Below are 11654 nucleotides of genomic sequence, written 5' to 3' on the forward strand. Positions count from 1 at the left end.
AGGTCCCTAGTCAACGTTTCCCTAAATACAACTATTTCCACAACATAATTGTATATCTTGGAGTGTCAAGTTCTTTTATAAACTTATCACTAACCACAAAGCTTGAATCAGTATATTTTGTGAATAAAATTTAGAGAAAAAGTTGAGGTCTTTTTCACTGTGACAGTCAGGTATTTGTTGAGTGGGTGATCTTTCTTTAACAAGCTTTGACGGGTGGCAGTAGAGACCATCCATCATTAAAAACGTAAAGCTAGCAGCTCTCGAACCGAAACTGGACCCTTTGATCTGGTCGACTATTGATTAGATCCGGTTACCCTCAACTACCAATTAAAACCGAGGACCAAGATTGAGTGGAAATGTTAATTTTTTTTTTTATTATTGTCAATTATAATATTAATTGTTTATTTACCTAATAATTGTTTCTTCCACTAATGGCGTTTCCACTTTAATTTAATCTGCTTAGAAAATCTGCGTTCCTTTCACATGATCCTACAGTTCTATCGCATTCGATATTTTCTGCCGTCGGATGCTCACTTTAGATATCGGATTTCTGACCGGCCACCTTAAAAAAAAGAGTACATATCGAATAAATATTAACGGGAAATAATAAGTGGCTCCTGAAACCTTGACGTCATTGTTTAGTCGAAACTGTGGGTTTTCCTCAATCCTCAGAAGCTTCTCAAGACAAAATTTCATTTCCAACATCCATCGTCAAAGAAAATTGTATACGTTCTTCAAAAGTATGTTAGGTACTTCTATTGATCACAAGTCGGGCTCCTTAAATTTATCTTATGGAAATTTATCGAAACATCACATTGTAGATTCTTCAAAGAATGATTTCCATTTAATTTAGCGAAACATCATATTGTAGATTCTTTAAAGAAGATTTCCATTTAATTTAGCGAAACATCATATTGAAGATTCTTCAAAGATGATTTCCATTTCCTATAAGCTGTCTCCTATTGGCCATTAGTGCGGTCGGCCACAATTTCTCACAGCGTATCTGTAAATGTTTCTCATCCAGCATTTTCATCACAAATACCCTGCCTTCGTCCATTACGAGTGTTTCCCTCGTTCTTACTTTTAATTTTCAAGCAAATGTGATTTAGTTTGAGGGTATTGAAGTTATGGCGAAAGCCTTTTAAGTCCTTCTAGGAAGAGTCACTGTACTTTCGTTAATTTTTCTGTACATTGCTTGTTGTTTTTGGAAATATTTTTTAGGAAGCCTTTCAGTGATTGTTCTATTCAATGCGCGCTCTAATGTCTGGGGAATATAATGTTGTTTTTTTTTGCATATTGTATTTATTTTTTAAATAAAAGTTCGTAGAAATATTCCATGTATCTTAGAATCGAAACATTCTGCATCCAGAAAAAAAATTCCATTGGTACAAGCTTAAATGAGTGAAATTTTCTAAGCAGAAGAGATTGAGGAAGACATGTATGAGAATTATAACAAATAAAACGAATTGATAAACGTCAGTAGAATGAAGATCATCCAAATGAATCATGTGTTTAAACTACTGCGATTATAGACTATAACAAAGCTGAATTGGAGTATTTTTTATATTTTTCTAGCATAAAAAAAAACTTTTAAAAATTAAGATTAAATTATATTTTTACGAATTTTATTTCTTCGAAAAAAAGCATTAATTTTAATAATTATATGAGATTATATTTTTGTTTTGTTTTCCTCCATTAAAGGATTAGCGTTCTTTCGCTTTTTTAGTGTCTACATTCAACCCTGACTTTCTTCACGTTTTATTTTATTAATATTAATTTCATTTAATTCTATTAATATCTTCTGCTTTTTTAAATTTGTTTTTCTTCGGGAAATGAATTCACCTTCTTACTATAATTTTCTTACTAAATCACTTTTACATTGGTATATCAACCTTGCCGATGTGAAGATGGGACGGACCATCTTAGGTGTTTTTAGTATCTTAACAAGTGTGATCTGGTTTTTATATAATAATGACAAAATTCAAATAGAAATTAAACTGAAAATTGCCCCCCTTTCAAAAAAAAAGAAAATAAGGTATTAAATGCCTCTGAAGATGGACGTAAGATCGGAAGATAGACGAAGGCCGTCCGAATTTTGGCAAGGTTGATATCCGAATAAATGTAATTGAATAAAAAAAAAAAAAAGTAGTTAGAAGGTGAATTAATTTATCAAAACAAAAACAAAGTGATAACGTTCTAATCTTCGAAAAATAAACCACTAAACAGATTGTTTTAGTAAGCTCGTTCTTTCTCATACATCTTTTTTGGTTATACCAAGTTTTTGTAGTGTATATTTGCTATCTGCTGAAAAAAATTCCGTAATTTAATTTCCCAAATTTACTAATGATCATACACAAAACATTAAATACCGCCCATATATAATGATAATTAAATAGTCATTTAAATTAAAAAATAAATAACTACTGAATCGTTTCACAATTTCTATTGAGAAATATTACTGCAATCAAGTGAATGTAACCTGCCTAAAATAACAGTCCTTTTTCGTTTATTTTCTTTCGTTAAAAAGCTGCTTCGGCATTCACTTAAATTGGAAACAAGGTAAACTAATATGGAAATTGACAGTGTTAATTAACATCATTTATCCTGTATATGATTTATCTGAGTTTGATTGTCTTGTTGAAACATGACTATTATCAAGTAATCTTCTTTCGTAATGAACGAACATACGTATAAGATATACATGTATTTAAATTTAAAAAGTGTAATAATTTTATTTTTGATATATATTATTCATTGAATAAGTTAATTATTTATTTTTCTATTGGAACAAATATTCCTCGTACGTCAGAGAACCGAATCTGATTACATATCACTGCTTTACTTGAATAATGGCACATCTAATAAAATAAATTGTTTTTTTATAGAGTTTTTTCTTTAAAAGTCGACGTATTCCAATGATAATATCGTAGACTGCAGTTATTTTCATTACTGAGGTCGTTTCTACAGAATTTCCTAAACCTATTAGAGCTGTTAAAAATTAATCTACGGTACAATCGATGACACAAAATAATGTTTTTTTTTCTTCAGATGTGCCACTATTCAAGCAAAACAATTATATGAGCCATTAAATGAAAAAGTAGTGTGACTACAATTTGGAGTTTTGAAGTGTTTTAAACTTTAGGGGAACTTCTATAAAGTTTTTAGTAAGGAATAACAGCTTTTTCTTTATAAATAGTCACAATCTTCTACAATAATTTTAAAGAAATTGAATTTTTACGAGAAGAATAATGTTTTAATGAGGTGTAGATAGTTGACCGTAGATTAATGATTGGAGAAGTTTGTCGGGGGTGCGGTCAGCAAAGAACAACATAAATAAACAAAACCATATTTATTTATTTTATGCCGATGTTTCGACCTGAGTTTCAGGTCTTCATCAGGGGTTGTGGCGTAGAAGGTAGGCTAGTAACTGGAAAGGTCGAAACGTCGGCATAAAATAAATAAATATGGTTTTGTTTATTTATGTTGTTCTTGGCACATCTAAAAAAATAAAAAAAATGTTTTTCTTTAAAGGTCGACGTATTCCAATGATAATATTGTAGACTGCTGTTATTTTCATTACTGAGGTCTTTCTGCAGGATCTCTGATATGCAGAATCGTTGACAAAATGAGTCATGACTTCCCTATTTCGATCGGCATAAGAAAATACGGTGTCCGGTCTGAAGCTCTCTAATATGGAAATTTATACTTTTAACTAACGTTATTTATCCTGTCTATGATTTATCTGGGTCTGATAATCTTGCTGAAACATGACTATTTTATAGTTATCATCTTTCGTAGGTGATATAAACATATAGGAATTTTAGAAGTGTATTGATTTTTTACTGCTTCTATTTATTATTTATTAAATAAGTTAATTATTTTTCTCAAGGAACAAACATTCCATAGTCAGAGAACTGAACTAAATTAATATGAGCCGTTTAATGTAAAAGTGGTGTATGTCAAGTCTGGAGTTTTGAGAATTTCTAAACTTTAGGGAAAGTTTTACAAAGTTTTAATAAGGAATAACATTTTTTTATGTTATAACCAGTCAGTCACAACCATGTACAACAATTTAAAAGGGTTTGAAGTTAAGACACTCAGAAATTAATTAAGTAATCATTTTTTAATGAAAATAAATTTTGATGAGATCAGAAAGACTCTACTTTTGCTCTCAACGGCTCATATGAAATATTCAATGTTTTAAAAATAAAAATGTACACTTTTAGGTAGAGTCGTCCTCTGTGCTATAACTTTATTTTAAAAAAAATGTTTCAACGTTACCATATCACAACATCCTGATTCTCTAAAACTGTTTTTGATGAAAAGTTCGGTGTATGTAGTTTTTCTGAGCACCGTCATATGATGATCATAGAAGAAAAATATAGAATCACATTTTGATAACTGCCAGTTCTCCCGGAATCCAGGCTTGACCCGACGGTGTGAAAAAAAGAAAATTTTACTTAGTTAATAGATACAGCCTTAAATTGTATGCAATAAATAAATATTTTAAAGTATATGGTCGGTGGTTAATATGATAGCTTATGATGATTAATTTTAAAATGGCCAAAATAGGACTGAAACACTACTAATATAATGTTGTGCTTGAATTAATTTTTTTTAGATTTATACTTCCTTTTCTAGTTAGATTAATATTATATATTATTTAGAATTTGCAATCTTTTAATGACAACCTATAGAAGTTGTTGTATTTTTCTAATCTGCTTTACAGGATTCAATGAAAAATCCTTTACGAAATTTTGAGTTAATAAAAATAACAAAATGATGTGAAGTTTAACTAGAAAAAAAAAATTGTGAACTAGAGAATATTAAAATTCAGAATTGACGAATCATTTCATTTTTTTTCATCACTCATTGATGTTCTTTAATTATATAATTAAGAGCAGTATCCAAAGACAATTGTATCTAAACTATTTAAAAATTTACAAATGATCAACATATTTTTCCATGAATATCATCTCTAACGTGAAAGGGGAATATCGATTATAGATTAATTATATCCTATCAGATGCAACCGATATAATTTATGAAGGTAGAGCAGATCGGGATCTGCATCAATAATATTCGGCGTTCCCTAGATCCAGTTTATTACCTCAGGCCCAGCAGGGCGGGGGTAACTTATGACCCGAGGAAATTAAACTTTTCTTGATACCCTCTATGGATCTAGGACTAGCTGAATTTATTAGTCTTTGGTCTTGTAAGGCCCCATAAAATATGGCCAACATCGCCAAACCTAAAGCCCAGCTTTGTGTCATAATTGCGAAAAGTAACAAAGCAAAATTTTATGAGCCGAAGAGCATATGTTAAATTACAGCGACAGTCAACGCTTATGAAAAACCTTTATTTTACACGAATGGAGTAGTTTTTTATTATAGTACTTATGAAGTAAACCTCGCTTTATAACACTTGTACAAAAAGACATGAGTTATGAAATAGTAAGACGAAGAGTTGTTCAAGGGAAATGTTTGAACATAATGCAAAGAATAAGCTCCCCAATTTTTTCAACTATAGTTTTATTTCTAATGTATTAAGGTCATTCATTTGTCTTAATTTTTCTTATGAATTGTAAATTTATGGGCATAGTTAGATTTGGTATACAACCTTTTTTTCAAGCTTATAAAATCAAATCTGGTTTCAATCGAAGAATAGAATTACTTTTATTGTTTAAAGTTGAAAGGGTTTCGTCGATTGAGTACGCCTTTCTTTTTAATTATTAGTTGTTAATCGCATTGTAATACGTTAGTAGGCCTGTAACTGTTGTTCCATATGGTGTTTGAGGTTCATGCACCCTTCTTTAGAACCATTCCTTACTGAAATGGAAGTTTTTTTGCTTTATACATTATCAGAACTGGGATTTCTTTGAAAAACAACCAACAGCATTACCATTCGTCCGTTGGTTTTTGACGAGATATGCAACTAAAAAAATAAATAAATAAACGTAGGCTTTTTACGACTATGTTTTATGATGTGTGCGCTGAGATTGAACATTTCCTTTTTTTTTGCCTGAATGAACACTGTAATTGTTAGGTAGTTAGGATGATTAGAAGTATAAATTATTATTATTTTTTCATTCTTTCGCTTTTCTTGTTTCAAAGTCTTTATTTTATTACTTTTCTTTTTTTTTTGGACGTATAATTACCCAACAAGAGAAAATTTTATATATAGAAAAATTCTCTTCATAGAATTATCTTAATTTTAATTCATTCGACAGCGTATATTTGAAAAGGGTAACGTTCTACTAAAGTGCAGTTATCCTTAAAACCCCCCTAACAGTAATTATTTATTAATTATTATACTAAAATACTATTTCATTTTAGCAGTTGCTAAGGAAATAAAACATTTAATTGTGTGTGATTAACATAATAGAATACTAAGGAGTCGGAAATGTCCCCATGAAAACTTGTTATTATTGCTACTTATGGGGCGTAATACCGTTTTGTGCCGCCCGGGAGAGCTTATTTAACAAAAACAAATTGGTTATAAACAATACTATTCCAAATTTTCTAGTTTATAAGTTAGTTAAAATAGTGTAGTGATTTATAGTTCTCAAGTTGTCCGCCCAACTTACGACATTTTGGATTAAAAATGTGAGGTGATGTGAAGGTGTGTTTTCGTCGATGAAGTTTATAAAAGACCCAAAATAGAAATATATTTTATGATGTTTCTTTACCCTATCTTATGGGGTTAGCTACAACAAAACTAGAGGTGGATATTCGTTCCTAATTTTCACACTAATTATGTATTTTGATTGTCAATACTATGTTTGTATCGATTTATAAATGATAAAAATTTCTTGTATTTATATTTTCCTTATTTATTTATTACAAATACTTGCCCCATATAAAGAAATATTACTACTTTTGGTTTTATTCATAACTTTATCTGACACAATGACCTCAACCTTATTGGTACTTAAAAGTTTAAAAATTAAAGTATATAATTATTATACGGTCCAGAACCTTGTTCAATGTTTTAATTTTGGCCATTGGGGCTTTGTAAGTTAGAAAACCTTGTTGTAGAGTATTTAAAGACAGTATAAAGATTAAAAGTCATTCAATTGGATATGTTGGAATTTATTTTAATTCCTCAATGTTTGTACTGCTTAAGAGTTTGAGTTGCAGCGAATGGGTCATCAATGATGATTCGGGAATGTCAGTTGTATAAAGGTCCTAAAAGATGGGGCCCAGAACACTATCTTGAGGAACAACAGCTGGTAGAAAAAAAATTGTGAATATTCAAAATTATAATTTTCTTTGAATATATCATCATTAAAATAGAAACGGATAGTATAGACGTTTGTAGGAGAAAGGAATTGACGATGGTTGTATAATAAATCAGTGATAACAGATAACAGTGATAAATAATGAAGTCGGCAGACAAATGCTGTAATCTAGAATTACTTTATTTAAATCTTTGTGCTTAGTCATATTTTTTGCAATTTAAGATACCAAGAGTAAGATATTTTCTGGCATTCAATGTAATTTATTTAAAAGGTTTTTCACTAAAATTTTTTAAAAACTTATTTATAGCTATTTATGAAACGTTCTTATTTTCTTTTGAAGTTCTTGAATAATAATTTGTATATTTTAATATTATTCTGAGTTAATGTAATCCATTATTAATAATATTAATATAATCAATAATGTTGCTATAATGGGTGGATTTTAAACATTAGATCTTAAGGATTAAACTCTCTTGTGAATAAAAGCTTTCTGAGTAAGACGGGGCTTTATTTAACCAACAATGTTGTCCTTTTTCGTAGACTGTGGCTTAATACTGTTCTAACGACCATCGTAAATCTATTTGACGATAAAAGACCTAATCTGTCCATTTAAGGTTCTTATGCGATTTGTGGTTTTATGGGTCTAACCCTCAGTGTAATAGCTTAGTATAGCCTTAACTTTTCTAGACAGGGATATCCATCGTTTATGTTACAAGCTAATAAAATTAATATAAAAAATAATAGTCACGATTTACCAAGTAATATGTTTTATTTAATTTGAACTCACGGCTGAAAAGGTTTATTTGAGTGAGTTGGTGGCCTAATGTACATTTCAACTAATTCTGTCCCAATTTAGATATTATCCTCTTTTTTTAAATGATATATACGTACGCCTTAGTTTAAAAAAAAAAATACTAACTAATTATAAAACGAACTGAATTTTACTCCCCATATGATAAAACCGTGTGTATATACTACCTCTGCTTGATCTTCGGCTGCTGGAATCTGGTGGCGTTATCTCCCCGCCAGAAGACATGGAGACCCGCCTGCATTCCAGCTCGCTGACACTCAGCATTTCACATTACCTGAAACACAATCCGGTACTCATTACTGCTAGGAACATTTATTAAAAATATATACACATAGTGCTCAATTGGTCAATTTTTGTTTTTAAAAACTCTGATATTATTTATAAAGGTATATATGATATAAATAATAATAAAAAAAATAATCAATTTATCTTACAATGTTCTTTGAGAAAAAAGAGTATAAAATTGAAAGTGCTACATTCTTCAAAACGAAAATCACAGAACAAACCAAGAAACTTTCGGCTATTAACAAAGCCTTTGAAGGAAAATTATTAGGAATTGTAATTTACACCAAGCGGTCAGTTGCTTCCAAACCAGCGCCTATCGATGTAAAAGGTTTTTCTAACTTTGCTCAGATTTGTGACGATCTTATAAAAGAAGCACGCTAAAATCTAACCTGAATAACACTGTAGTGATGCCAGTGGATTCCGACCGTTATAGAAAAAAAAAAAAAAAAAAAAAGAAGGAGACGAAATAAGGAACTGTATGAAGAGAGTCATGGAAGAAGAAATCCATTGTCCAAGGAGAGTCGGACGGCCCAAGCTCCGGTGGATGGATGGTGTGGTACTGGAGTAGGTCTCGTACGTCTTGGAGTCCGAATTTGGAAGGCAGCAGCCCAAAACCGAGCCGAATGGCGGAGGCTCATTGAGGAGGCCAGGACCCATCGCATGGTTGTAGCGCCTATTGATTGATAGATAGAAAAATCATTAGGTACTTAAAATAAAAAAAATGCTCAATATCACACTTATCAGTTGCAAGAAGAATGAACGTTTTGTGTGGTAAAAAAAACGTATACCCTTCGATATGCTGTTATCATGGAGGTACCAGAACCCTACTCTCCTTAAGCAAAAATGAAGCTAATAAAAAAAAAAACACGCCCACGAAAGTACGGTTTACATTGGGGTTAATGGTAATGACCTCCAGACGGCAGAAACAGACGGCAGCCAGTGATTTGCTCACACGCCAAGGCGTAAGGCACATAAGGCCCTGTTAAAAGATTTCTCAACCACCTCTTTAATTTATAGCGAAGTGAGTGTCTTCAATATTCCTCGATTGCATTAAAAGCTTTCCCTATGAGCTGCCAGTTGTACATTTATCATATCGAAACATTGTTTCAAGCCTTAGATAACAAATTAAAAAGTAGTGGGGATTTTCATGCTAAAACTCAGGTATGGGGTAGCGGAATGACTAATAGTTGAGGAAGGGCCCTCCGCTCACCTTGATATAAAAACGCTTTTAAAGGTACCATCAGCAACCCTTACGCTAGGTCAAGTAAATTGGAACAGATTCAGGAAACATGAAAAAATAAATATCGTTAAACACTATATTTATAGTCGCGGATGTGTGACTGTACTGAATCCTGGGATTGCTGGAGATTTTAGATGTAAGAAGAGTTACGTGGATTGATGGTTTGATTCAGAAAATATAATCAGAGGGAACATTATAACAGGTGGGGCACATGCGAGTAACAAAGAATAATCTTATTACACAAAGAAGGCAATCCTTCCCCGCCGGACCCACCCCGCTAAGACCCCCGGAGGACGACGGTCTTATATCACTTTTGAAATATTAGCTTAAAACGGGAAGAGGAGACTTTAAGATAGATTAATAGAGCAATATTTAAAAAGTGTCTGAAATTGAAAAACGGCGTACACATCAATCTCGATTACAACGTGATGTCACCATTTTCCACTCATACATGCAGAATACTGTCTTAGTCGAAGTGGGGGGGAAATGGATGAGAACCAAAGTTTACAGCTGACTGTCGGGGTTTTCATTACAGAGGTTGCTCTAGGAGATATTTTATAATATTTTCATTCATTAACCTATCATTGTTTTCTATAATACCATTCGGAAACTCTTTTCCGGTATCATCTCTCAGTTTACACATAGTGAATGAAATTTTCACTTTTTATTGAGATGTATAATGTCCATATGATACTTGATTTTATTAGTTCGTTGAACCTAATAGGTTTGCAATAATCGCTAGTTCTCTCTCTGGGACTTGGTTCCAGATCAATTCTTTATACTTTTCTTATTTTGGCTTTCTCCTTAATAAGTCACTAATTGTTGTATAATATTATGCAGAAACGGCTTAGCCTTCATTATCTCTTACTTTCTTTCCTTTTGGAGATAGACTGGGGTTCGTTCAACTCTTCATTTTTTTTTTTAGCTTGAGAGCTATCTTATAAACTAAAGATTTAAGTAATTAAAGCATTTTCATTTGAATTTTCGAAAGACCAATTGATACCTAATTTTAGGAGAGTACTTAGCTATTTTGTTAGATTAGAGGTTGGCTGCTGAAAAAAAAATCATTTAATTAAGAACGTATAAAAAGTATCCCAATTAAGATCTAATGCTTTAAAAGCTGATCTCATTTAGGAATTCCATTAGCGAAATTAAAATAACAGGAATGATAGATGCCTGTTATCTACACGATGGTCAATGAAGTATTCAGAATAAATGACTCGTCGGGGGAAAAAATAATGCTTTTCGAGTAAATATTTTCAACTACTCAATATTTTAAAGGAGGTCAAGAGTAAAAACAATTCGAAATTTACAAGATGATTAAATTTCACATTTTCCTAACGTATCTACCAATTTTATTTTGTATAGAATAGACTTTTTAATATACCTATTAAAATGAAAAATAATAAATTATTTACTATTTAAAAAGAAGGCTAGAAACTCTAGCCGAAACGTCGGCACATTAAAATAAGTTAGTCATACTTATTTGTGTTTCATTGACCGCACCCCCAACCATCTTCTCCTTATTTACTATTTATTTTAGTAATACATTTAAGTAATATTTTTTTATTTAATTTTTAATATTTGTTAAATTAGTAATAAGATCATAACAGGTGATGATATTCTCAAGCGATTTTGTAATATTATAATAGATCAATATAATAAAACCGGGATGTACGTGCATTTTTTTTATTATCTGCTATCTGGTCATTTCTGCCATATGGAGGGTTATCTAGGAATAACCACCCTATTATTCAACCACCCTATTAGTCAACCCTGCTAGGCCAGATTCGAACTGGCGCCGCTCTTGTAACGAGATAGGTAAAGGAGATGCCTGAAATCCCTCGGATACAGACGGCCCCTACGGAATTTACTGGTCTGTAACCGTTAATTCACTGACTTATCGATCACTCTCTCTATCTTGGCCTCGAAATTTAAATTATTAATGGTGGTGCCTTATGCAGTAGATGTGCAATTAGACTGGGTTTCAAAAAATTGGATTTGATTCTGAACGAACTGCTCGTAGATTCCGATTGCTACAACACTTACTTGACAAACGCTCTAAATTTCCCATTCAT

General features: G+C 31.6%; 1 protein-coding gene across 1 annotated transcript in view; it reads right to left on the minus strand.

Moving 5' to 3' along the window:
• Positions 1-11654, minus strand: part of LOC106681988 (ankyrin repeat and death domain-containing protein 1A) — a 252329-nt gene that overhangs the window by 33127 nt on the left and 207548 nt on the right. The window contains exon 2 of the mRNA XM_014422604.3: positions 8219-8325. Within this exon, the coding sequence (XP_014278090.1) occupies positions 8219-8315 (97 nt within the window). The 5' untranslated portion in view covers positions 8316-8325. The remainder of the gene's footprint in view (positions 1-8218; positions 8326-11654) is intronic.

This window comes from Halyomorpha halys, unplaced genomic scaffold (assembly GCF_000696795.3).
Source record: "Halyomorpha halys isolate HHAL.00 unplaced genomic scaffold, Hhal_1.1 Scaffold380.1, whole genome shotgun sequence".
Classification (NCBI taxonomy): Eukaryota; Metazoa; Arthropoda; class Insecta; order Hemiptera; family Pentatomidae; genus Halyomorpha; species Halyomorpha halys.